Source organism: Temnothorax nylanderi, unplaced genomic scaffold (genome assembly GCF_030848795.1).
Source record: "Temnothorax nylanderi isolate EJ_2023f unplaced genomic scaffold, tnyl_v1.0 TNYL_tig0056_pilon, whole genome shotgun sequence".
Lineage (NCBI taxonomy): Eukaryota > Metazoa > Arthropoda > Insecta > Hymenoptera > Formicidae > Temnothorax > Temnothorax nylanderi.
Window position 1 is genome coordinate 186,028 of NW_027249118.1, and position 27,857 is coordinate 213,884.

At 45.3% G+C, this 27,857-nt stretch overlaps 4 protein-coding genes across 8 annotated transcripts in view; 2 read left to right on the forward strand and 2 right to left on the reverse strand.

Annotated features, from left to right (window-relative positions):
* Positions 1–7,984, reverse strand: LOC139772995 (amidophosphoribosyltransferase). Of its 2 annotated transcripts, XM_071707142.1 has the most exons (10): positions 7,843–7,984; positions 7,143–7,252; positions 5,363–5,674; positions 2,250–2,466; positions 1,796–2,088; positions 1,422–1,671; positions 1,094–1,333; positions 884–1,011; positions 543–764; positions 1–475 (listed from the first exon to the last, which is right to left on the reverse strand). In XM_071707142.1, the coding sequence occupies exons 3-10, from the start codon at positions 5,369–5,371 to the stop codon at positions 203–205; spliced, it is 1,632 nt and encodes a 543-aa protein (XP_071563243.1). In that variant the 5' UTR covers positions 5,372–5,674; positions 7,143–7,252; positions 7,843–7,984; the 3' UTR covers positions 1–202. The 2 variants fall into 2 exon arrangements, with proteins under 2 accessions (XP_071563243.1, XP_071563244.1); XM_071707143.1 differs by lacking the exons at positions 5,363–5,674; positions 7,143–7,252; positions 7,843–7,984 and adding an exon at positions 3,179–3,315.
* On the forward strand, positions 7,916–11,381 carry Paics (PAICS bifunctional enzyme). The gene is made up of 6 exons (XM_071707148.1): positions 7,916–8,055; positions 8,591–8,914; positions 9,015–9,358; positions 9,445–9,720; positions 10,439–10,583; positions 10,656–11,381. Exons 1-6 carry the CDS (start codon positions 8,049–8,051, stop codon positions 10,811–10,813), a joined length of 1,254 nt encoding a protein of 417 aa, XP_071563249.1. The 5' UTR covers positions 7,916–8,048; the 3' UTR covers positions 10,814–11,381.
* On the reverse strand, positions 10,382–14,136 carry LOC139772997 (xaa-Pro aminopeptidase 3). 3 transcript variants are annotated; one of them, XM_071707145.1, is made up of 5 exons: positions 13,998–14,136; positions 13,573–13,729; positions 12,488–13,423; positions 12,053–12,415; positions 10,382–11,970 (listed from the first exon to the last, which is right to left on the reverse strand). In XM_071707145.1, exons 2-5 carry the CDS (start codon positions 13,619–13,621, stop codon positions 11,813–11,815), a joined length of 1,506 nt encoding a protein of 501 aa, XP_071563246.1. In that variant the 5' UTR covers positions 13,622–13,729; positions 13,998–14,136; the 3' UTR covers positions 10,382–11,812. The 3 variants fall into 3 exon arrangements, with proteins under 3 accessions (XP_071563246.1, XP_071563245.1, XP_071563247.1); XM_071707144.1 differs by lacking the exon at positions 13,998–14,136 and adding an exon at positions 13,800–13,936; XM_071707146.1 differs by lacking the exon at positions 13,998–14,136 and having other exon boundaries at positions 10,382–10,625; positions 11,772–11,970; positions 13,573–13,936.
* Positions 14,084–27,857, forward strand: part of Herc2 (E3 ubiquitin-protein ligase HERC2) — a 17,304-nt gene continuing 3,530 nt past the window's right edge. Inside the window, exons 1-6 of one of the 2 annotated variants that reach the window (XM_071707139.1) lie at positions 14,084–14,213; positions 14,572–15,216; positions 15,422–15,622; positions 15,930–16,140; positions 16,380–16,637; positions 16,720–27,842. In XM_071707139.1, the coding sequence (XP_071563240.1) occupies positions 15,024–15,216; positions 15,422–15,622; positions 15,930–16,140; positions 16,380–16,637; positions 16,720–27,842 (11,986 nt within the window). In that variant the 5' untranslated portion in view covers positions 14,084–14,213; positions 14,572–15,023. Of the gene's footprint in view, positions 14,214–14,375; positions 14,495–14,571; positions 15,217–15,421; positions 15,623–15,929; positions 16,141–16,379; positions 16,638–16,719; positions 27,843–27,857 lie in introns of those variants that run through there. The other variant, XM_071707140.1, reaches the window with a different exon arrangement.

Sequence of the window (27,857 nt, forward strand, 5' to 3'; positions counted from 1 at the left end):
TCTTATTCATACTTATTTTATATATATTTATATACATATATATTTCATGTGTAAAAAGTAATATGCATATAATGTGTATATCTATTTTCTAATAACATCAAATCGTACATCGAATGCTTCGTATTCGTTATTTCACTTTAGACCTGAGTTTTGTTTGATTCTAGATCAGAAATTGTATATCGTGTGTGTTGTGTGTGTGTCTTTACCAGTCGAGGTCACCGGGCAGTTCATCCGGGTACTCTCCTGTTAGACAAGCGGTGCAGTGACCGACGTAATTACTCTCGCGATTGTCCATGCGGTGCCTGACCGCCTCAACGAGTCCTTCGACCGAAAGGTACGTTAAACTGTCCGCTCCCACGTGCTTAGCCAGTTTTACACTGTCAAGCTTATTCGCGATAAGTTCTTCTCTCGTTGGAATGTTGATGCCCATGTAACATGGATACTTCAACGGTGGCGATGCTATTCTAACGTGAACCTGCAAACGCGACATGACGAATGATAGTGATAAATATAAACAGAAAACGGCATTAAAAAAAACTTACCTCCTTAGCGCCGGCGTCACGTAGCAATTTGATAATCGGACCGATTGTATTTCCCCTGACGATAGAATCGTCGATGAGAACTATTTTCTTTCCCTTTACGTTCTCCGACAAAGCTCCGAATTTCTTAGCTACTCCGAGCTGCCTCAGTCGCGTACTAGGCTGAATGAACGTCCTACCTACGTATCTGTTTTTGCACAGCACTTCGGCGAATGGTATCTTAGACTGTTACATTAAAAAGAAAAAAGCTTAATTAGACTTCAACTGCGCTCACATATATAAACTGTTCTTGCATTTGTACAGTGTATATTTGCAGTTATGCTGCTGATTCTATTTGTGCTTACTTGTCTGGCGTATCCATGTGCCGCTGCAGTTCCAGATTCTGGCACAGAACTGACTATGTCCGCTTCAATCGGGGATTCCATCGCTAGCACCCGTCCGCAATTCATACGTACGGAATATACCATTTGCCCTATAAACAAACGATTCAACGTGTCTATTTCTCGATGTCTAATGCGTTATAATTCTATATTTTATTATTCCGATTTATGTACCCTCAAAAATGCTGTCGCTTCTGGCAAAATAGACGTATTCGAAAATGCAAAAAGCCTGCGGTTTTTTATTTGGTCTTTCCACTATGTCGATAGTTTTAATGCCCTCTCTGGTCAGCTCCACAATTTCGCCGGGGAATACTTCGCGAACATATCTCGCGCCGATGCTCAAGAATCCGCAAGATTCCGATGAAATTACCCAGCCTTCTGCCTCATCGTCATCGTCGTCAGAGTCGTTACTTGCTACGATTTATTTCATTATTTTGTATTAGTTTTAAAAAAGCATTGTTGAAATAGACAATAATATTTCTATTAATATTTCAATATGCACCTAAATTGCCGATCGGCACGATCTTCCCTAAACAAAGAGGCCGATTTCCGTAAGGATCTCGCACGCCATAAATTTTGTCCCTTTGCATAATCACCAACGAGTACGATAGGGGTGCCAATTGCATAAGGTGTTTGATACGCGCAGGCCAGTCCGGCCCGTTGACTTCACCTTCCGGCGGATTCAAACAGAGCGCTTGTGTGATGAGCTCCGAGTCCGAGTGCGTCGACAAACCAACGCCTCGACCTAATACCTGGACATACATATGAGATCAACACGGAATTCAGTTTCCTTAATGAATTTTGACGCTTGATGACGTAAACTGAGGAAATAGTTCGCAAAAAAAAAAAGATACGTAAATTTTCCCTCCGCATTACCATTTTTCGTAGAGACTCCGTATTGACTAATTCTCCATTGTGAGCAACTGCCAATGCCCCGTGCGCGGTGTGTACCACGAATGGCTGACAATTGACTTCTTCGCTGGCCGCACTTGTGCTGTATCTGGTATGACCAATTCCAAGATTTCCTTTGAGCTTTCTCATATTCTCATCGTTGAAAATATTATTGATCAATCCCATACCCTTATGAACATGGAATGACTTCGAGCAGACGCCCTCGCTTGTAACGATTCCTGCGCTTTCTTGCCCCCTGTGTTGCAACGCCACTAAACCTGACCGAGCAAAAATAACAAAAATGCTTTATCTCATATTGCTAATACCAACGTCTTACCTTCGCTTTCGTTTCTATTTCGTTTTTTTCTTCTTATTGCATATATATTTATATATCTTTTTATCTCAGCTAATTTTTAGCATATGAAACGAGTGTACCTACCTAGACAAACAACTTGGGCAACGTCGATTTGCGATGGCCAGTCCCCAGCAGCGATGCATCCAAAAACACCGCATTCATGCGTAAGCCCTGTAGGCCTTTGTCCCCTGGTTTCACCTTTACTTCGTGGCCTCGTACATTTTGAGTCCTCCGTGGAAAGGCGAGACATTGCTTCGGTACAATGTTCGCTATCTTTATCGTGAAACGTTTCCATTGTGATCTGCAATAAATAAAATATATTAATTTTTTCCTTTTTTACACATCAATATATGTAATAATGATTAAATATGAATTACATAAATATACAGGGTGTCTGAGATCGTACACCTCTTTTAAAATGGAAGGAAATGGTTTTTATAAAAAATCTCAATTTTCATCTAGAATAATCTAGATGGGTCATTTCCGGTCAGTACCGGAAGATGAAAGTACCACCACTCGATAGAGCGTACTCGATATGCTTATCAAAATTTGTTAGATTTTTGATAAAAACCATTTCCTTTCATTTTAAAAGGGGTGTACAGGTGGTCTCAGACATCCTGTATACCACTTGAAGAAATCAGAAAGTATAATATCCAAATATGCAGTAATTAAGATAGATAACTAAATTAAAAGGTCACAAAAGAAGAAGACACGATAATCATAAATACGCTCTATTATTATCAACATTTAATTTAATTTAGCTACTATCATAATACTTCTCAGATTGGAAAATTTTTGATAATTTAATTTATTTCTCTGGATTTAACATATCATATGTGATACCTGCAAAGATTTTACAACATGAATATATAGATTGGATATAAATTAAATATTGTAAATCTCATTAAAATGTTCAATAGATCCTTTCGCAATTACTCCCCGTGGAGGAATTATCTGCGTTGCTCTTATAAACTATTGACCCCCAACGGACTGATAGAATCGACATATCTTACGTTTGTACAATGCTACAACTATGTTTTCTCATCACGTTTACGCAACCTGTATTTCGCAACTGGTTTCATCATCTTACATCGTACTGACATCATAAATGTCAAAATATAGAACATTCATATTTGTGTTTACAGCAAATCAATCCTTTCACGTCACGCGAGAAGTCACATACTATTTTTCTGCAACAAGTTAATTTTCCACTATGTCAGTTATAAACTACATGCAAATACGAATGTATATATATATATATATATATATATATATATATATATAATATCGTCTTTCTTTCATTAATCTTACGCTCTGAGCTGATTCTCAAAGTTAAACAGAGAAATCGATCGTATTAAGAGAATAAATATGTTGCAAATGAAACGATAGAAAAGAAAGACAGAAATTATTTTCTCATAAATGTTAGTTTTGATGAGGCAAATTGTAAATAAACTAAAGATTAATTCTACGAATGAAAAGTTATAACGTTAACTTATGATTTTAACTTATGACTCCAAGATTTCTGAGATTGATGCCGAATGCGATTACCACAGAAAAAATTTTTCTGTTTTTCAATCAATGGTGGAAGGAAAGTATAGACTTGTCTTCCGAATAAATTACTGATCAAGTCAAGAATAAATAAAATGTATCATATATTCAACCCCTTTGGAAACTCTAATTACTCGTTGAATAGAGATATTTGATATATAATTCGATACAACGTTCGGACCAAAAGAATACATTAATTTCCTTTCGAGTATAATATCTTTATTAGACAAGTTTCTCGAAAAATGCATTTAATTCGTTGTTTGAATCTTCAGAATTCGGCCGCGTTATCGTAAGCCTTTCTGACGTCTTAATCATCATGTACAGTTGCGTTGATTTATTTAAATTGGATAAGCAAGAATTTGAATAAGAGAGTTAAGAAAAAAAGGACGCAACTGAACGGGCTGCATACTTGGTTTAAAAATATTCTCTTCTGTGCAGATGAGATCCACAATTTTATTATCGATATACGTGCACAAATTACCGTGAATCAGCTAAGAAACTGCTTGACAAGTTTATTTAACGATATTTGATATGCGTGAAGACTCAAAATCGGGCAAAGCAAAGGGAAGGGCCGTAATCAAGAAATGTGCAAACGCGATAATTTTTTATATACGATATACGGGGCGACTTCGACCGAACTCTGATTAACTCGACCGGCAGAATCGTTTGAAACAAAATTTCTAATATGCAATTCGTTATCCTAATCTCTTTTCCGCAAATAAAAAAATTTAATAACTCTATATCAATAAAACAGTACAGGCATTAATCGAAAAATTAATCGATTTATTAATTCAATCAGCAGAATTGCTTAAAGCAAAATTTCTAGCTACATAATTCCTTGTCTTTAATTTTTTTTCTAAGCACAAAATAATAGAAGAGTAATAGAATACTTCTAAATATAAAGTAATAGAAGTATTTCTTAATAAGTTAATCACTGATTGAGTTAATCGGTCGTTAATCGGAGTTTGGTATAGTCACCCATAGTCCTCTTAATTCTTCTCTCCGAAAGTTTATGCTACTCAGGTAAAAATAGGACTCTCTTGCACATTGAAAAAAGTCATACGCAGCGTATATAAAAAAACGCGTAGTCAACCCATTGAAACTGCATTTCTTTCCCGAACGTCGAGGCCAGAGAGCGACGTTTATTATTTGCAAAACTTAAATGTGATAAAAGTCGAGTATAAATTTCTGAGTGTTTATTAAGAATATGTGAGATTAAATGCACCTTAAAGAACAATAAGCTTTTTATCAAGTCCGACTGTTTTCATTTTCATATAATATGTAAACACGAGTACACATGACGTGTCGAACCCATGCGGTCTTAATGGGTTAACAGCGTACGACGTAACGCGAAATGACGTAATGAAACCAACAACGCCGCTCGCAACGAGGATCAGCCGGGATTTGCTCCGGATGGTGCGGATAAAGGATGCCACATCGTCGCGTCCTGTCGCACACGCAACCAGCCGATTTCTTCCCTTGTGGGTCTTCACTCAGCGAAGATTCCACGAGGATCACGAAGGGGTATTACCTCGTCGTCACGAATAAAACGCACGTGGACACAGCTTCGTAGTGATTCGAATCACGCCCGGTTCGCGTGGCGAGAATCCTGGAGGAGAGGTCGATCGACGGGAAAGCGATGCACGTACCTTGCACATGTGCCGAGTGTGGACACTTCACGCCGAGAAACGTGCTCCTCGTCCCGCTTCGGGAACGCGTCTGGTGTCTGGTCCCCGTACGGAAAACGTGCGTTTTGCTCCGTTACGTTCCAAACTAGAAGTGGGACGAACCGGGGTACCGCGTGCGGCCAATAAGGGGAGCCTACCGCCGGGGGGGCCGGAGGGCCTCGGTCGGCACGACTATTATCTCTCCAAGAAGAGGGACGATGCACGAGGAGCTGCAGGAAGGATTGATCCGCAGGATCCTTTGGGCTTGATGAATTTACGGACTCGAATTCAATACTATAAACATTACACACAGTGATACATTACATGAGAGCCCATGCACAATGAGAGGAATAAGGAACAAGGAATTAAACATAGATAGATATAGATATATAGATATATAGATAGATAGATAGATAGAAAGAGAGAGAGATATAGAGAGAGAGAGAGAGAGAGAGAGAGAGAGAGAGAGAGAGAGAGAGAGAGAGAGAGAGAGAGAGAGAGAGAGAGAGAGAGAGACACCGTGTCTTGAAAAAAGATGCGACTATAAATTCTCTCTATGTTTAATTCCTTGTTCCTTATTCCTCTCATTATGAATGAGCCCTAATACTCATAAATACACATTCCGACTTCCCATTATTCACGTCCAATCGATGTTGCATCATCCGACATTTGTATTCAACTGTATTATATCTGAAGGTCTGAGAAATTTTACATATTTCTTTTTAGAATTTTTTATAAATCTAAAATATAGTATAATTCACCAGGGTATAAATCATAAGTATAATCATAAATGTAGTTAAAAATTATATAATAATGAATATAAATTATATTTTTGTATTAATTATAAATCAGTTCCTTTTTTTCAAATCACTATACCATTAGTTCTGGCCGTATTGCTCTCTGAAAAGAGGCAGGTGCTAATAATTAAAGAAGAAGAAGAAGCCGCAAGCCAACGGTTGTGTTCGATTCAGAAGACGAGCATACGGGCTCGTCTCTCCGTCTAGTGACGACCGCAGGAGGATCGACGCGAGTCACGCTAAACACTAGGATCGAGCCAAGGGCAGATCACTTAAAGACTAACGATGTTTACGTCAGTCACGGCGTGACTATTGAAATTAGCCACCTTTTGACCACCGATAGCGCATTAGCACGGCGTGACCTCGAACGTACGCAATCCCATTTGAATTTCGTGAAGAGGAAAAGGCCGATATCTTCTTTGTTCTCGTCACGAGATTTCGACGCTCCTGAATAAGATTAGTCGGGACAATGCCGCGATCCAATTTCATCATTTTGACGTGCCGTCGAAGTTCGAGGGACGAAATCATTTCTATCGCGTGTTGTACGTTATAATATCATACGAGTTACAATTTCGACATATTCTCGTCGCAGTATATTACCGATGTATACTTATGTTTCGTGATTTGGATAAAAGGAACTGATTTATAAGTACTATAATAATATTTATATTTATAATTAATGTAAATATAATTTATATAATTTTTAATTATAATTATATATTTTATAATTTATGTATACTCTGGTGAAAAAATTTCTCATATTTTCTCAGAAATTTACTTAGATACTTTCAAAAATAATTGAAGAGATGAGAATTTTCGGAACATTTCAAATTGCAATTTTGTTGAATTCCACACAGAGGATGGAAAGATAAAATAGCGTGATGGACAGACAAGTTACTCGATTCAAGTGAAAAAATATACACAATGAAATAAATACAGTCCTATAAATAGCTGAGACCACTTACTGAGGCTTAAAGACCGAAAACAGCCCAGACTCCTACAGGCTCACTATAGGAATTTTCCGGTAAGCTGGATTAGAACATGGAAAATCCCCCGCTATGGAAAATCCCAGCAACTGAAAGGAAAATTAACGGTCAAATTATACGGTACAGTAACAAATTACTAATTATTTTTAATTACTTTAAACATTTAAAAAATGTGCTTTTTCGTGAAAAAGAACAATTAAATTTAAAGAACTTAAAATTTAAAAAAATTTAAAAACAATTAATTTCAATTACAACCACTAGAATTTATAATTTCTTGTAACTTAAACTATTTTTATAAAAAAGATTGTCTCCTTAGCTTTAAAATGCATTTTTAAAGATTTCTCTACAACAAAATATAACCACAGATATTAATTTTTGAAGTTAACGACTTTATTTTTCACAAAAATTTGTATTACTTATAACTTATAACTGCAAAAAAAATGTTATATATATTTTACTTTACTAAAAAAGTTTCGGTCGATTAAAAAAATACAAGGTCATTTATTGTCCGATGGATTTGACGTGGAATTGCCCATATGTAGCCTGTATGTCCAGCAGAAATGGGTATTATAACGGTCTAAGATTCGGTTATCTATTGATCCACAAGGAACCTTCTAGAATGTTTCGTAAATCTACTCGATGGAATATGAGCTGTGACACACGGGTGGGAATAACTTACTCTCTTCGCGATGTGGTACGGCGCGAGACAAATATTATTCGTATGATTTTTCATTGACGATATCACGTTGTCGTAACGAGGAGCCGGAGCAGCTCCGAGCCAATCGGGATTCCGGCGGACGAGGATCGTAGTGGGGACCGCTGAAGAAATGCATGTGGAATCAGGCGGCTCACATCCATTCCGATAGTAGACGTTAGAGCGGCAAGATGGCTGGTAAGTCCGATAGAACGTTAGATGCGATAATTCCGGCTGAACGGGTCGCTCTCTGCTTACATTCGGTAGAAGCGTAGACCAGCACCGCGATCCCCCGGACGCGTATTAATCACAGAGTCACGAATCTCGTGACACGTTTATGTCCGAATAACTCGAAGCGATTCCACTAGAAGAGAATGAGAAGGGGTAAACAAGGATAAACAGAGATACCCGGAGCAACAGGTGGTCGATAACGGCATTCGAATGCCGGCCGGCGTCTCGTGCGAGTGCCCTGATATGCCTGTGTTTAACACAACTTATATCACGGCAAATTATTAAATTTTCTCACCGAGTGATTTAATCAATCAACGAGTATTCGTACAAGAATGGTACATTAATGGACAATTTGTACGAAAACAGTCTATGATCTCGGAACAGTCTATGATCTTACTCGAAGGAGGAAATAAATTATCTATTCGTTTTCGTTAGAAAATGATAAGAGATTTGTTTCGTACCGATCAATATTAAAAGATTACCGTTTTCTTTGGTTTTATAGATTATAAACTTGGGAAAGTTATCAACGAGGGAAAGACGAAGAAGGTTTACGAACTTCTAAACGACGCTACGTTATGTTTGCTGGAAAGCAAGGACCGCATCACCGCCGGCGATGGCGTAAAGTCTCACGCCTTAGAGGGCAAAGCGATAATCAGCACATCCACCACCGTAAAGGTCTTCGGATTGCTCAATCAAGCTGGTATCAAGACAGCTTACGTTAAGTCTGCCGGTCCAAAGTCGTTCATAGCGAAGAAATGTGACATGATACCAATTGAATGGGTTACTAGGAGGCAAGCAACTGGTAGCTTTCTAAAAAGACATCCCGGTATGTCTAAAAATTAATACCCTCCTCTTAGAATTAACAGAAGGAATTAACCGAAGAAAATGTCAGAATGCACGATACATTCGTATATAATTGTTTCTAGGCGTACCTGAGGGTTACAGATTCAATCCGCCTCTGCTGGAAACGTTCTTCAAGGATGACGCCAATCACGATCCGCAATGGTCCGACCAGCAAATTATTTCCGCGGGTTTCCAACTGGGCGGCAGGAAGATAACGAAGGACGAAGTAGATATTATAAAACGCACCACTCTTGTCGTTTTCGAGATTCTCGAGAGAGCTTGGGCGGTGCGTAATAGTTCGTTGATAGATATGAAGATAGAGTTCGGCGTGGATTCACATGGCAAGATTTTGCTGGCTGACATTATTGATAGTGATTCCTGGAGGCTCTGGCCTTCTGGAGATAAGAAACAGATGAAAGATAAGCAGGTAAGATTTTTGTTGCCGATAGCTTGAGGCACTTCCGTTGGAATTACGTCAGATAACGATTGTTTACAATTTATACCTGCTATTAGGTGTACAGAGATCTGTCCAACGTGACGCAACAGAATTTGGAAACCGTAAAGTGTAACTTTAAATGGGTAGAGGAGCAGTTGGATTATGTCATTGTAGCACCCACTCCACTAGTTGTTATACTCATGGGCTCGCCATCCGACGAGGCACATTGCCGAGAAATTGCAAAACATGCTACAGCATTAGGCCTAAAACCGCAACTCCGAGTCACCAGCGCCCATAAGGGTACTGAGGAAACTTTGAATATTCTTGCCGAATACGAAGGCAGCGGAGAAAATGTACGTTCAAAATTTCATCTTTTTTACATAGCTTATCGTAATAAACTTTTAATAGATTATGTAAACTGTAAGTTTGTTGAATATTACTTTTCATCTGTGAATTTTTTGACGAACACAAAATAGATCTTTAAAAAAACATTTAGAAAATTTCAGCTTTGATAAATGGATCACACATATTATTCATTGCTGATCTCGTCAAGTTGTCTATTTTAATAGAATTGTGTACGTATATGTTCAGGATAATTCTTGTAAAAGTATGTTACGTTGAACATTAAAGAACGTTACAAAATGTAATTCATAGATGCAAAAAGACGTAATGTATATTGAATCACTGTCAGAATTCTTAAATATAATAATGATTAATAATAAGTTATTAATAATTAGTAATAGAATCATTAGAGGAGAGATAGAGCACACATGCACATATATTATTTAAATAAATAATTAAGTATAATTATACAACGCTGATCACTTTAGCAACAGTGATGACATTGTGCAATTTTATCGTGATATTTATCATGACGTTGGTCACTAACTCGCGATATCAAGTGTGCTAGCAAAGGATAACTGTATCAAAATCCATACTGACCCCGTCGAAGCGGTCCGCGTTATCCTCTTATGTCTTAATCATAAAACTTGCGATAAAAAGAATGATCAGAGCTATAAAAAGATTATTTATTTCTGTTTATCACAATTTTTTCTTGTTTTTTTTTTATAGGTGGTACTGATAGCGGTAGCCGGCCGCAGCAATGGTTTGGGTCCAGTACTCTCCGGCAACACGGTCTTGCCTGTCATAAATTGCCCACCTTTGAAGTCGGACAATATCGAACGAAGTGTGTGGTCTTCGCTTGACGTTCCTTCAGGTATTCTTAAATAATTGTATTCACAGTAATTGATCTTGTTTTCTGAAACATAAAGTTAAATCATATTTACAGGACTTGGCTGTACGACGGTCGTGCATCCAGAAGCAGCTGCACTCGCGGCGGCGCAGATCCATGCGATGCAGAATCATTTGATTTGGGCTCGTCTGCGAGCGAAGCAACTCTCCAACTTCATAAGTTTAAAAGAAGCCGATGTTAAATTACGGGAGTAACCAGTTGTGCGCAGCGTTTCGGCTAATAAAACAATAAGTGGCAATTAAATTCAACGTTATAACGATTTAACGTTATTAACGTCATAACATATTCGTCAGGCTGGAGACAACTGCGTTGTTTTTTAGAGTCTCGTGGATACATAGCAATACAATTGTGAGAAGACCCGTTCATTCTTTTATATACATTTTAGTGTATTAATTCATTTTGAATGCTACTCTTGAAGTATTCTATAGAGAGAGAGAGAGAGAGAGAGATTTAAAAAATTTTTTTTCGTGTGCATTTTTTGGCATGCATCCATGAAGATTGAGATACAATTTTTGTTCTGTTAAAAATACAGTATGATTGTGCCATAGATTGCGATACGATCTGAATTTTATTACATCAATGATTACGTTAGCTCTTTTCATATATACTTTACTGTTATTGATTCTAGTAATACTTTACTGGTTTCAAGTATCCAATATTCGTCTATTTCCACTTAAGCAAATTTTCGAATAATGTAAAACTTTATACGAATTTATAGTAAAATGTATGTTGTTATATCCAAAATAAAAGAAATGCAAAATATTGAAGATCTCTCTTTCTGTGTATTATACAACTACATTATTTTTTTATTAAGTGAAATAATATGTAATTATATAAAATACAAAGATATATACTACATACATATATATGTATATAGTCATATGAGTCATGTTGTGCGAAGCGATTCTTCAACATATCTATCTATATATACATTATAAATAAGTGAAAGTTGGGTTTGGAAGAATATACAAAATTCAATCAAATTACATATGTATGAAAGATACATCCAACAGAGTGTGCATATGAAAGGGAAATATCGCCAAAACTTCAATTGCTTTCATATACATATGCAATTTTCCATATATTCACCTACACGCATTTATACTTATACTTTTTATATACATGTAAATAAGAAACCAAATTATGTCTTACACTGAATGCTTGTATTAATCACTATTAAACATCCTTGACTATTAGCTTGCTAGAGCTTCTATCTCCGCTAGCTCCTTCGGGCAGTTTTTCGTCAAAACTTCTGGACCGTTTTCCGTTATTAAAACATCATCCTCTATACGGATACCTAAGCCATGAAAGTGTGAAGGCGCGTAAGGAGTCTTCGGGCTTATGTACACACCTAGTGCAGCGAAAAGAAACGCGTAAATTAATTTGTATTAATTTACAAATAATTCTTTAAGACAAATATAACGAGGAGTTACCAGGTTCCATTGTTATTATCATTCCAGGCTGTATCCTTACGCTTCTGGATATTTTTCCCGTGTCGTGCACGTCCATTCCCAGATAATGACTGACATGATGCGGGCAATACGCGTACGCGGCCGCTAATAATTTATTTTCGTCCATGTTCTTCGGTATCATGCCAATTTCTTGCAATCTTTCTCCCAGAAGAAAACACATATGACGGAACGCGTTGTCCAGCGACGGCATTTCTTTTAAGCTCTCTATCAAGTTCTTTTGTACGTCGAGCACTATTTCGTAAAGAACTTTTTGTTCCGGCGTAAATTTGCCGCTAATTGGCCAGGTCCGCGTTATATCGGATGAATAGCCGTGATACTCGCAACCTGCAAGTGGAAAGAGATGCAAGGGCATATCGATTACGCACTAATCATTATTTCAGGCATTTCTGTACAAACCTGCGTCCATCAAAACCAAGTCGCCACTTTGTATAATTTGATTGTTGTTGATATAATGTATCACATTTGCATTTCTGCCAGCTGCTACAACGGGAGGATACGCCAGATATTCAGCACCTCGCATCCGACACTCGTAATCTACGGTAGCGAATAGCTGATGCTCGCACATCCCTGGCTTTGAGGACCGAATTGTTTTTACAATAGCGTCAGAGGCAATTCTGCAGCTCTCCCGCATTAAATCGATTTCGCGGGCGCTCTTGATCAAGCGAATTTCGTGAAACAGAATCTTGGGAGAAGCAAATATTTCATTGTCCGTCAATTTAATCAATTGGCATAGCTTCTTATGCAAGATCGGCTGAACAACATCCGCATGATCATACCATACAATGCTGCTTTTGTCCTCTTGTACGAGCGAAGACAGGAACCGTTCAAATTCCGTAACTGGCAGAGCGTAATCCGTGCCGAATACTTCAGTTGCCATTTCAACGCCAGTTCTCGGGCCGTCCCATAATTCCGAATGTTCGTCCCTCGCTCTCACAAATAGGGTGTACGACGATTTATTCTCCTTGCACGTAAGCACCAGGATACTGTCGGGCTCCTGACACCCGGAGAAGTACAGGAAGTCTGTGTTTTGCCGAAAGACGTACGGTATCTTGTCCGACATGTAGGCCTTGGACGACGCAGGTATAACGACTATTTGCTGCCTGTGTACACTCTTGGCATTTGCAGTTACACTCTCTACCAGTTTGGAACGCCTTCTCTTGAACTCCCGAAGCGATAAACCTGGCAGCACCTCGCCGCATTTTATCAGGTGAGGATGCGTCGTCGATGTCGGTTGCCCACACGCGGCTGGATAAACACCCCGTGTGCATTCTCGTTGCGTTAGATTGCTTTTCAGGGTCGTTTCCGCCGAGAAATATGCCAGCAATTGACAACCTAAAATTATATTCGATGTTGAACGTCGACTTTTTACATACCAGACTAAAAATATCAGATTTATTGCGATATTATGTAAGCTACAACAGCGATATTTTCCTTTCATATTGACGTGCCATTATATAGACCGGTGTAAATGTGTTTCTCACCAAATTTGTTCGGATTGTATCTCAGCGAACGTTTTATGCTGCTGAACATATTTTTTCCTCGGATACTTTTGGCAATCGCTGACGCTCACCGCGGAATTTTATTTTGCAGCTTATTCTACGGATAGTGTAATATTTTGCATTCGATGTAGACTCCAACCTACAAAATTTTTACATATGTATATCATGTATATCAAAACTGGAGTTCTGTAGAAGCGCCAGGTCCGAACAATTTCTGATTGGCTTGAAGTCACGAGGTTTTCCACCGCCATCTTACTATTGCGTACACGTGTGCGTATGTATGCACACGCCACCCACTCTCTCTCTCTATGGGTCCGTTCCGTTTCACGCATATGCGTGCATTTATCTATAGCATACGTAACGTTTACTATAGACAATGCGCGCATCATGCGTGAAACGGAACGGACCCTATCTCTCTCTCTCGCCAGTGTGGTCACGTGGCCGCGGAGCGAGCGCAAAGCGCGAGACGGGAACAGCTGATCTTGGCTGATCTCGGATGGAGAAGTGTCCGGAGTAGTCCGGACGGTCCGGACTCCGGAATAGTAGATCGTGGAACAAGGGAGGGAATCAAGCACGAGTTCGCGGACAGGCCATCGCGTCACCTGTCACCTGCCATACAGACGGCATGTAAACAATTGTAAATAAATATGTCACGCGCCCCGGACGCGCTCCGCTCGATTACCGCGCTATCGCGCGAACACTGGCGGCACTAGCGTCGATGACAATCGGTGGGTAATCGAGCAGCCGACGAACCGTCGGTGATCGGGGTTGAAAGAGCTTTGAAGATCGCCGACGGGGTCGGCGTCGGGCGCGCCTGTGTACGTACGTACGTACATACGTGTGCGCTCGTCGAATGCGTGTGAGCTTGTGTGTGTGCGCGCGCGTGTGTCAAAATAACGATACCGTAATGTCACGACACGACACGTTCGGCTGAGTTTTCCCAATCGCGCTCGGCGAACTGACAGCGACGTATGTTTACAGATGGTGACGGGTGGCTAGGGGACGGAACCGGGCGAGAGGCCGCGAAGCGCGCTAATCGCTAACCTCCTCCTTCTCCCGCGGATCGACCCCTCCGCGCCCAGGAGTCGTCTAACAGCCCCAAGAATTCGTCCGAGGGAACATCTCCTTTTCTTTTCTTTAATTAACGTCGGAAGCCTCGAGAGAAAGAGAGAGAGAGAGAAGGAGGGAGAGACCTGGGAGTAATAAATTAGTCAATCTCGAGGCAGGATTTTCTATTTATTGATCCACCGTGAGACGGATTAACAGCCGTCATGCGATCGCGTGGAGGCGAGAAAGGAAAACAATACCTTCGAAGAGAAGGATATTATTATTTGTGACTGAATCTCGTGAGGGAGATCTGCCCGCCTGCTTGTATCTGAGTCAACAGATCCGATTGTACATTGGGATCTTTATAAATTAAGATCGTAGACAAGATGAGCAACCAATTAAATATAACGGTTAGGCCCGAGGTAAGGTTGGACGCCAAGTGGTTGAAGACTGATCTACAACGATTCCTTTATCGCGATGGACTGGCTGAGTTGTGGAACGAGATGGTACGAGATGGCGAAATCGTCGGTTCCTTCAGCGATGGTTTAATCAATGCTGCGGGAATCGTAGCGAAGAAAGGTAAGTGAATGTAGAAATAAATAACGACAGCAAACATATTAAGCTTTTTATCTGTGTTACAAGTTGTTCGTATCTCTAAATGGCTCCTTTTTGGACGCTGGGAAAATAAGGGCTTGAAAATGTAGATAGAAATAACAGACTCTAATTATATTAACATTAAATTCTTGTTGACACTTTCGATTAATTTTTTGTGTACTTTTTTCAGGTGAAAATGGCCATTATTATTGTGGTATGAGAGTGTTATCTTGTCTTTGCTGTGATGGAATTTGTGGGCCGCAACATGGCTGTAATTGTACTCCGTGCCAGAAACTGGATGAGGAAGAAACTGCGAGAGCAACAGCGATGGTTGAAAAGGCCGTATCTGCCAAGCGGATAATGGACTCTTGGCTCTGGGGACCACAGCCATGTAAACATTTATACTGATGTTTTATTCTTTATTTCAAACTGTCTAAATCTTGTTTAAGCTGTTGAAATATTTCGTGTCTGATAAAACATTGGAAAATATTTTTATTTTAAAAATTATAGATTTTATGGATATTCTGTATTTTACATAAATAATTGGTATTTTTTGTTTAGATAGAATATCTGTTTTACAAATAATTTATTATCTTTCCATATATATTTGTATGCGCTAATAAGAACAACTATTTTCGTATCTTTTTTGCAAAGTTTGTATGATATCTATTTACTTACGTTTGCATGTATTTCCTCAGCATTAACAGACTTGAAAGGATGCATCGATTTGTCGATTAAGGAGCAACGGAAGCTGTGCTGTGAAGTCGCAAATAGTACATTATCCGCAACACGTTTAAGACAGCGCTTGATAGTCGCTCGAAGATATTTCACTGCTCTGTCTCGTCATAAACCACAAGAGATCAAAGATACCTCAAATTTACCAAAGTCTGTCGGAAAATTACAAAAAACGTTGAGTATAAAGTTGTATATATAATATATATGATTATGATAAGCCATGTATTTATGTTGCAAACCCTATATACAGCACAGGCCAAATTTCCTAAGTGATTTGTTTTCTCGTGCACATTACACGCAGAGTATCGAAATACAATTATAACTTGATCCTCTTCAGAGTACGTTATTTTCTGTGTGTTTTGTTCGATACTTGGATTGTTTTTATAAATGCTTAAATATTTTGTATATTGCAGGCCGAGACCTAACGAAAAGGCGACCTTAGGATTAGCGCGCGTTGGTTCACGCGCGGCCCTCAATTTCTCGTTTGCGTACTTAAGACGGGCTTGGAGATCCGGGGAGGACGTCGAATTTTGTAGCGAATTATTGACCGAATCGTTGGAAGCGTTGCAATCGTTGCCGGAGGCGACTCTCTTCGATGAGAGTAACGTTTCTCAAGTCTGGTTGGAGGTCGTAGAAAGATCAGCAAAATTTTTAAGACAAGTTGTCACAGGGTATATATATCTCGCTTCTGTATTAAGTTATAACAATTTCTTGTACAACAAATAGACATATATATGATGTATTTTTTTTCAGGGAAGTAACTACCGGGCGATCGTGGCGTCCCGTGCCATTGTCAGACCAGCATACGGCTCTTTGCTTGTTACTAGAACTGGTTGCGCAAAGAGCTACTCTCTCTAGTTTATTAGACTCCGTGGTTTTATTACTCCATCTCAGTGGCAAGCATAAGAATCAGGACAATCGAGTCACACCACCCGGAAGCACGGCACCGCTCGTCCCGCTGTTACGGCGACTGAATATGATACCAGCGATGAAATCGCGCAGGCATCTCGACAGAAACGTTACACCGGGACCCTGTGAAGTGCTACTTAAGTATTTACGATTGCCGGACGACGACGCCGTATCCGTCGACTTGAGAAAAGCCGCGGTTATCATAATGTGTAATTTAAGCAGATTGGCCGCTCCCCTTTTGCCACCCGCTAGTGCCGAGTACGGATTCCCAAGGAATGGCAACGGTAGGCAAACGTTTCAGGAGGTACTAGCTTGGGGTGGTGTAAAGTTTGGAAATGGCTCCACTCCCTTTTACTGCGATGCAATCGCGGAATTGGGCATAAAGCAGCTATGCTGCACTGAACGAGCATTAATGATATTGTCGTTAAATGGCAACGTATACAATATGTATCACGGATCCGAAACGCAATATCCGCAAAGGGTGCACGGTTTCTCCGACAAACCGATCACGATGATCGCGTCTCACTCGGACGGCAAGCATTACTTAGCATTAACGCAGGACGGTTGCGTGTATTCCTGGGGCAACGGAGACGGCGGTCGGCTTGGACACGGTGACACCGTCTCGTACGACGAACCGAAATTGATCGAGGCACTTCTAGAGAAGAACATCGTGTTCGTAGCGTGCGGCAGTACGTACTCGGCGGCGTTAAGCGCCAGCGGCGAGTTATACACGTGGGGAAGAGGAAATTACGGTAGATTGGGTCACGGTAATTTCGACGATGTCATGAGTCCGAGCTTAGTGACAACGTTGAAGGGTCATACAGTCACGCACGTGGCCTGCGGTAGCGGCGACTCTCAAACCTTGTGCGTGACCGCGTCCGGCATAGTCTTCTCTTGGGGAGACGGTGATTATGGAAAACTAGGCAGGGGAGGCACGGACGGCTCGAAAACGCCGAAGATCGTCGACAAGCTGTTGGATATCAACGTGGTGAAGGTATTTTGCGGCGGTCAGTTTTCCGCGGCGCTGACGGTCCACGGGGAAGTGTATACGTGGGGGAAAGGTGACGCATATCGCTTAGGCCACGGCAGCGAGGAACACGTCAGATATCCCAAAGTCATCGAATCGTTGAGGGACAAGAAGGTCAAAGACCTATCCGTAGGCACCACGCACATATTGGCACTGACGGAAGATCAATTTGTTTACGGATGGGGTAGAAACGATTACGGTCAAATCGATCCCACGTTAGGTCCCGTTATTTCCGAGCCCACGTTGTGCCCGACGTTATCCTCGAAGACCGTCATCGGTCTGGCGTCAGGTCCGACCCAGAGCTTCGCCTGGTGCATGTCGGCGTGGTCAGGCGGTGCTAGCAGAGTGGCCTTCGTTGTCGACATATGTGAAGAGACCTTCCAATTGCTCGACACACTCCTTTCCAAGTCTTGCGAGGGCCTACCGGGAATACGACCGCCTACGCAGGATCGCGAGTGCCTGGCGGTAGCTACGTTGAACTTGCTTCGATTACAGTTACATACCATGTTAACGCATAATATTGACACTAAATCCGTCGGGCTCGCAACTAGCAGCCCGCTGTTGAGCTCCTTAAAGCAACGCTGTGTTAATCTGGCAAGCGCGACCGGGATATTAGCGACGATACAAGAAGCGGCGCAGGCGGTCCTGCAAACTGGCTGGAGCATACTGCTGCCAACGGCTAACGAGCGTGCGAAGACACTGTCCAGTTTCCTGCCAAATACCTCGAACAACGTGGAACAGTCGAGTTCAGCGAATATGTACATAAATGGTGGACAGCGATTCATGGCTGATTTATTAGTATCTAGTTTAATGGTGGATGGCGGATTGGAGTTAGCGTTGAAGGCCGCGATCAAGGTGGAAATAGCGGATATGCCGGACGAGAAGGATTATCTCGACGTGGGCACATCGAACGTCGTCAAGGTGAAGATCGAAACGAGACAGGGGATGAAGGACGGTTTCAATACTGGGAAGAACATCACGACTATCTCTCTGCTTCAGCTAATACAGCAGTTAATTAGGAACGGCACGTGCATTACGCAATCCAGACTGCAGCAAAGCTCGTCGCAGCAGATGGATCGAAACGAGCATCTTCGAAGATTCGACAATTCGCCCAGCCTGAATCTCCTGCTGCGTTTCCAACGTTTGCTGATCGCGCAAGTGTACGAGTGTATCACGCGCAAGTCACGCACGGAAGATCTGCACGATCAGGAAATGATGGGCGCGGAATCGCTGCTAAAGAAGTACATCGCGCAGATCTGCGATCACGCGACCGAGATACTGCCGTTGGCGTCCGAGATAGGCGGTCGTTCCGTCAAAGATTTCATCACCATCGCCGGTGTCCTGAAAGGCGACATAATCAACGTATTGCTTTCCGAGCTAGTGACTTGTTTAATATTGCTGCAGGTAGACTACTCTATGCTGCTCATCGATATGAACTGGATGGAAGTGATTGCGCCGATCCTGGACTCGCTGGACCACTTCGTGAAACTGGCGCCGACGATGGAGAAGAACGAGGCGGACGATTTGTCCTGGCCGGGGATCATCGCGCCGCTGCATGGAAATAAGATACCCATCCAGGAGGAGCCCTCCTTGATACGGTGGGCGGACTTGGAGAATCACAATCGCGACGGCGGCCTCTGGGTGGTGGTGAATAACAACGTTTATGACGTGCAGGATATCAGAAACGACGGCTCCTGGTCACCTTACGAGGTGCTGCAACGGTACGTCGTCGGGCGGGACGAAAGTTCGGCGGTGACGCAATGCGGCGCACCGTACGGTCAGCTGTCGCCACCGCGGGGCATGATGGACTCCTGTTTCGTCGGTCATTATTGCCAGGCCGAGCCCGACGAGAACGCGCGGGTCACGATCGAGGTGACCGACGTTTGCTCGTCCCTCCTGGACACGGAAAGAGCCCTGGGATTTTTGCTGGGCTTACACGCCTACCGAATGCGACAGAGCCTGTCGCTTCAGTCGGCGGAGAAGGAGGCCGGGGTATGGCTCACCGCGAATTTCTTGCGGGGTGGCCTGCAAGTCCTGCAACCACCGAATCCGTACGAGGAGGAGAAGGACGAGGCGAGAAGCAACACGTCGACCGCCGCTAACTCGCCCACGGAACCGCCGATCCCGGTGCACGCGAAGAACGAGCAGCAAAAGGAGCACGACGACCGAACGATCGCGTTTATACACGCATTAGCAGAGGCGCATAAAACCGACGACGGCCACGTTCGAGCATTCTTAACGATAGTCGACAGGTACTCTAAGGCTAATAATCTGTTCTCTCACGCTGATTTCTGCGGCGATCATCCGGTCGAGGAGATTAGTCGCGTTCTGATGGCTGTGATTATAAAACATCTCGGTTTGGGGCAACAGGCGCTCGCGTTAGCGGAACAGGAATTGAAGACCGTTAGCAGCGCGAAGCTGAGCAACCAGTTGGCCGACATGGCGCGAGCGATTTATCAGACCAAGTGGAACCTGGTGCGGATCAGGCAACAACAGAATCGCAGTTACAAGGAAGTCTGCGCGCCCGCGCAGGAGAGGTGCAGGTTTCTCTTGTACGAGGTCAGATCTGCAACGAGTTACGAAGTCAAAGGGCTCGAGGACCTGAAGCTACTGCATACCGTCCCTAGATTCAAGAGAGCCGCTCGCACGGTCTTAGCCGATATTCGTAAGAATAAAGATACATCCGGCGGAGGCGGTAAACCGGAGGACATCCTGAACGCATCGATACAAAACGCCAAGACGAAAAACAAACCGGACGGGGACACGACGTCCTCCTCCAAGGAGGGCCTGACCGCCGCGGCTTCCTCCTCCACGAAACTGGAGGATATATCGGACATAAAGAATAAGATTATGCAGATAACTGAGAAGATTCGATGCGGACCGATGCAGTGGCCCACCGCCGACTATAACGGTTTAATGACAAGCATAATCGAGTTCGTCATCAACGACGGTATCGGCGGGGACGTCGAGACGTTGCGCCGCGCGATGTACTGCCAAATGCAACGCGCCCGCGTGCGGGAGCAAGGTATCTCGATGATGCGGGAATTATTGAGGAAAGACTACCTGATACCGTCGGTGAAATATTCCCTGCTTAACGGCTGGCTCGGCCTGACCTACGAGAACAAGTCTCTCAGCGACGGAATCGCGCATTGTCTGTATAATGTGCAGTTAACGACCCCGTATCAAAAGTCCAAAGTCATCCTGGCTGAAGCCGAAGTAATCTCATGGGCGGTACAAGCCTTGCGGACGTACGTCGTACAGGCGGAGCTGCCAAGCAAGCAGAAGGTCAGCGGGAAGAGCAGCTTGAATCAAGGAACTTATACCTGGCTACGAAAATTACCGAGAGCGAGATTTCTGCTGACCATCCTCGGCATGCTGACCAATCACCAGTGCGCCAACGAGATCGGGCTGCTAGTCAATTCGGGCCTTTTATCGAGCATCTTAACTTTACTGAGACAAATTGGGCCGTCGTCGGCAAGTTTCTGCGAAGGCAGCGAGGGACAGGGACAGCAAGGCGGCGACGGCGAGGCGTCGAAAGTCAAGACGGAAATCACGGCGATTTACGAGGACGCCCTTCAGAAGAACAAACCGCCGACCGTACAGCTCAGCGGAATGGAGTTGGCGGCGTTGATGAAGGTTGGCACTCGGGTTGTGCGAGGGGCCGATTGGAAGTGGGGCGATCAGGACGGTCCGCCGCCTGGCGTAGGTAGAGTCATCGGCGAGCTCGGTGAGGACGGATGGATAAGGGTTCAATGGGACAACGGCGCAACGAACTCGTATCGCATGGGTAAGGAAGGTAAATACGATCTAAAGCTGGCCGATCCACCGACGCCTCCCGATGACGACAGCGACGAGACCGACAGCGATGCCTCGCCTGATGGAAATAGAATGGAGAGCGCCGGTTTTCGCGGAGAGGATCTGCACCCGACCACGTGCCTCAAATCGGCGTCGACGAACTTGCTACGGATAATCTTGCTTTCCTGCGGCGTGGAAGCGGATAAGGTACCCGCGATATCCATCAAGATCCTCACCTCTACTCTGCACGGTATAATGTTGACCGCGAACAGATCCGGCGAGTCGAACACTCATATTCAGCTGGCGAGGCAGCATCACGAAACCTGGGCTACCTTCAGTCTTTTGAGGGCGATCGCGAAGTCGACGGGATTGTGCAAGTCCTTGAGTTCGCAGGCCTGGCTTGACCTCCTTCTGGGCATTGTTATCGACGAGGCTAAGCCCTGTCTCGAGAAGCAAATTATGATCACGAAACTACTGGCGGCTGTCCTGCCCTCGTGGGGGACGAGGACAGTTTTGACCGACATGATGCAATTCCTGCAGAAGGCCTTCGGGATATTAGGCCAAGTGGCTCTCACGTGCGACATCGCTGCCGGTTCCGAGCTACACTCGAACAAGTGCCGCATGTCCTTGACCGCATCGTACGGCTCTACCGTAGCTGAGGAACTAACATGGCTAATTCGATTCTTGCACTCCCTTCCTGGCTGGAACGAAGCCATAAACAGATTTCTCTCCACGAAGTTAGCGCTGGCGGTGGATCTCTGGAACGACAGCTCGCTGTTCCACATACAGATGAATGAGAACGGTGGCGAGAACGGGCTCTGCATCCAACGGACGGTCATGGCGACCCTCGTCGTCATCGGTGGTTTGGATAGCAGAATAAGAATTGGCGGTTTGATGACTTCCGACGGCGAGGTAGGCACAGTCTGCAAGTTTACGAAACACTCGAAGATCGTTATGCAATTGTGGAATGGCAGCGGGACGCGGAGGATAGTACCGTTCCACGCGGTCAAGCGGATCAACGAGAAATTCCAACTGGAGAGAATGCCTTTAACAGACACGCTTATATCAGTCTGGGCCAATTTGCTTTTAGGTATCGCCTGTATGGATAAACGACCTGGCGGCATGCCCGTTATCGCTGGTGCCGTGAACGCCGCGATATTACGAAACCAGCAGCAACAACTCGCGGCCTTGAACGCCGGGAAAGCCATGCTCGCCTACCAGTCGAAATTGCGAAAGATCTTGAAGTATTCGTTAGCTAACGAAGTCAACGACGACGAGAGACGGACATCCACGCTTTTGCAGGAGATGCTGTTACGCGCTACGAAGCCACAACCACTGAAACCGATATTTAAGCGTAGAGAATTAGAGGAGGCCGCTTTGGCGGTCTCTCAATATCTAGTATCCGAGCTGAGGCATACGCCTATCCAACGAACCGGCATGACTTCGGATCCTACTACTCCTACATCCGACTGTTCGTTGGTTTCCTTAACGTCAAGCCAAAGGAGGCACTGTAAAGGCAATATAGCAGCGAGAAGAAGCTCCGCGGCAGCGCCCGTAAGTCCTTTAGTAGCTCAGTTGGTCGAAATGGGTTTTCACAGGAAGAGCGTCGAACTAGCTATCAAAAGTATGAGCGTCGCCGAGCAAGGCAGCGTAACGGCGGAAAGTGTAGTGGGCTGGCTATTGGAGAATCCGGATGTCGCCCTCAGCGACACGGAGACCTTGTCTAGCTTGGAGGGTTTGAGCGACGGCAGTGACGATTCGATCAGCGAAGATTTAGACGATTCCCCGTCGGGACAAGAGGGTGCCATGGGCGGTGGTGCCCCGCCAACGTACATGAAACGCTCGGACTTCCTGTCGGTCGACGAGTACGCGATTTACGTGCGCGACAACGTGGTCCCGGGTATGCTGGTGCGGTGCTGCAAGAGCTACGAGGAAGTGGAGTACGGCGATGTCGGTCAGGTGGTAAAGATTGACGCGGAGAACCTGCACGATCTGAACGCGCAGATTGCGTGGCAACGCAAGGGCGGCACGTACTGGGTGCGCTTTATCCACATAGAACTGCTCGGCTATCCGCCGTCTTTGCCAGGTCCACCGCCCGCGTTGAAGGTCGGCGATAAAGTCAGAGTTAAGGCGTCGGTAACTGAGCCCAAGTATAACTGGGGATCCGTGACTCATCATTGCGTCGGCGTGGTCACGGCGATAACTAATAACGGCAAGAATGTATCCGTAGATTTCCCGCAGCAGCACGGCTGGACCGGTTGCGTCGCCGAGATGGAGAAGGTGCCGTCCTGTCATCATTCCGTGATCTGTAACTCGTGCTGCCTGTCGCCGATTTCCGGTCCCAGATTCAAGTGCAAGTACTGCGAAAATTACAATCTGTGCGAGAATTGCTTCTATACCAAACGATCGCACCGACACGGTTTTAACAGAATTGCAGAACCCGGCTCGGCGGCCGTGTACGCCGGAAAACCAGGCAGATATCACAGGCAGGATCTATCGGAATCGTATTTAATCGACGACTGGTCCAAGTGCATCAGGACCTTGAGCGTGTCCTCGCGAGAAAATTGGGCGACACGGCTGGTAGACGGATGCGGAAAATATTGGCAAAGTTGCGGATCGCAGGGCAAACACTGGATTCGCCTGGAGATGTTACCTGGAATCTTGATACACTCCTTGAAGATCATCGTTAATCCACAGGATAGCAGTTACATGCCTTCTGTAATAGCGGTCAATGTAGGAGACTCCTTCACTAATTTAGTAGAATTGAGAACGATAACGATACGTTATTCGGATACTAGCGTTACGTTACTTCAAGATATGAAAGAATATTATCCGTGTGTCGAGATAGCGATAAAACAATGTCGAAATGGCGGTATAGACTGTAAGATACACGGTTTGCGTATAATCGGCCGTCAGAATATGTTCGAGAATCAGCTGACGACCTCGGTTTCTTTCCTCGCGTCCGATTGGGAAGTCTTGCAGGAACAAGTGGCGATACAACGTAACACCGATGCACCACCTCAGCAATCAGCCGTTTACGTTTGGGGCTTGAACGATAAGGATCAACTGGGCGGTCTGAAAGGATCCAAAATCAAGCTACCAGTGTACAGCGAAGTCCTCTCAAAATTAAAACCTATTCACATAGCCGGAGGAAGTAAGACTCTCTTTATCGTTAGCCAGGAGGGCAAGTTGTACGCTTGCGGGGAAGGAACGAATGGTAGGCTAGGTCTAGGGGACGACAACAACGTGTGCGAACCGAAGGCCATACCTTTCCTGAGTCAATTCGTCATTAAGAAAGTGGCGGTACATTCAGGCGGGAAGCACGCCCTGGCGCTCACTCAGGACGGTAAGGTGTTCTCGTGGGGCGAGGGCGAGGATGGCAAGCTGGGACATGGAAATTGCGTATCGCTGGATAAACCGAAGCTCATCGAGGCGTTGAAGTCGAAGAGAATCCGAGATATCGCTTGCGGATCGGGACACTCGGCGGCGATCGCGAGCAACGGCGAGCTGTACACCTGGGGCTTGGGTGAGTACGGTAGGCTGGGCCACGGAGACACCAACACGCAAACGAGACCGAAATTGGTGCAAGCTTTAGTCGGACAGAGAGTTGTTCAAGTGGCCTGCGGTAGCAGAGACGCGCAAACCATGGCTTTGACCACCGATGGCTGCGTGTATTCCTGGGGCGATGGTGACTTCGGCAAGCTCGGTCGAGGTGGAAGCGACGGCTGTTACACGCCCATGTTGGTAGATCGATTGAATGGTCTGGGCGTCACACAAGTGGAATGCGGGGCGCAGTTTTCCCTCGCCCTGACGAAATACGGCGAGGTGTGGACGTGGGGAAAGGGAGATTACTTCCGCTTAGGTCACGGTAACGATCATCACGTTAGAAAGCCCACGTTGGTCGAGGGTCTACGGGGCAAGAAGATCATTCACGTAGCGGTTGGAGCGCTGCACTGTCTCGCGGTGACCGATACCGGTCAGGTGTACGCTTGGGGTGACAACGATCACGGGCAGCAAGGCAACGGCACGACAAGCGTCAACAGGAAGCCGTCGTTGGTGCACGAGCTGGAGGACGCGAGAGTGAATAGGGTATCCAGCGGCTCGAGTCACAGTATAGCTTGGGTATTGGTCGATCAGCCCAGCAGCGGGAACCAGGATCCGGTCACATTCCCGACGGTGAGGGATCCGTTGGGCCAGATGTGTCTGGGCCTGAACAACGCGCCGGAGCAGAACGGCGCGGTTACTGCGACAAGTGACGCCGTCGCCACGAGGCCGTCGCTCGCCAGTATAATACTCTCGTTAGAGAGCAACGTCGCCAAACAGCAGGCTTTGCAGCACGTGATAAACGCTCTTCTCATTATGCAGGCACGAGTGGCGATAGTGACGGCTTTGCAGAGCCATTCGATGCTGAGCGGTTGCGCGTCGGCGAAGCACGTGTCGATACCACCGGTGACGGACGTGATACCACCGTCGGAGGGGACCATGACGTCGAGTACGGAGCACGCGGTTTATCAGAACGTCGGTGACATCGCGCAAGGCGGAGGAGAGGCTCCGGCAAACGTCGCTGAAGCTGTCAACGTGGCCACCAGCCCTAAATTAACTCCCGAATCGGAGGATTATCCGCTAGCCATGTTAGCTATGTCCATGTCTAGTTCTGCCAGTCTGTCCTCGCGTGCCTCGAAGATGTCGACGAGCGCGATGAGTGTTATAGCTGCCACTTTGACGTCCAACGCACAGGTGGTGGGCGAGGACGGTGCGACAGCCTCTGGTTTGGACGAGTTCACGTCAGCGTTAACGGAAGACGACGCGAGAGTCCTGGTGGACCTGTTGAAGCTCGCGGTAGCCAACAGAGTCTGCGCGTCGGCCAAAGAGACGATATCATCGGTTCTGATCGCTCTAGGGAAGGTCAACGGCTCCGTCGGCAGTATGCTCCTGGAACTGTGCGTCACAGAGCTGGAGGACACCGCGGCGAACAGCAATTGCGTCAATAATACACCGCAACCTGTGGTGCAAGAAACGCCGCACCCTTACATAGACGACACCACTTTGACCGGCCACGTGAAGATACCCGGCGCGGAGGCGCTCCGGGTAGAATTCGATCGGCAGTGCTCGACGGAGAAGCGGCACGATCCGCTCACAATAATGGACAGCAGTGGCAGAGTGATGGCGGTCAGATCCGGCAGGGAGTGGACCGAATGGGGCCCGGAGATCAAGATCCAAGGGGACGAGCTGAGATGGCGTTTCTGCTCCGACGGATCCGTCAACGGCTGGGGCTGGAAGTTCACGGTATATCCTATTCTGGCGAAAACAGCGCCTTACGAGCTCGGATCCGATAGGGCGGTATTGTCGCAGCCGACCATAGCTCTGGCTGAACATCTTCTCATGGACAACAGTCTGATAAATTCCGACAGGAACGTCGCCTCACGTTTGGCCACCGCTCTGGGCCAGTGCAGTCAACTGAGCACTCTGTCTGCGCAACAGAGGATGTGGGCGTTGAGAAAGTTACAGGTGGTTTATACAAACGGACCGGGCATCAAACCCGAGGTCGCACTTTCGTCTCTGCTCGGTTCTCTACCGCAAGCGCTTTTAAGACAATACGCGTACGAGGATCCCATGGTCAGAGGCGGCAAGCAATTGATGCACAGCGACTTCTTCAAGGTCCTCGTGGCGCTGGCGTGCGATCTCGAGCTGGACGGAATGCAATTCTGCTCCGAGGTGCACAAGTGGTCCTGGTTCCGAAGGTACTGCCTCGCTGCACGCGTGGCGAAGTCACTGGTCGACCGCATCTCTCTGCCGAAGGCGTTCTGTCACGAAGTCACTAAGCAACTGAACGAGATGGCGATGGACGGAGATGCCGATTACACGAAGGACCATGAGAATCACAATATATTCAAGCAGGGACACGACGAGCAGTTGCTGCAGTGGCTGAATCGTCGTCCGGAGGACTGGACGCTATCGTGGGACGGATCGGGCGCGATTTATGGATGGGGTCACAATCACAGGGGTCAGCTAGGAGGCTTGGAGGGTCCGAAAGTCAAGCTACCCGCACCATGCGAAAGCCTGTCCGCGCTCAGGCCGATCCAACTGGCTGGCGGCGAACAGACTTTGTTTGCCGTAACTGCCGATGGAAAGGTCTATTCGACCGGTACGACGGAACAGT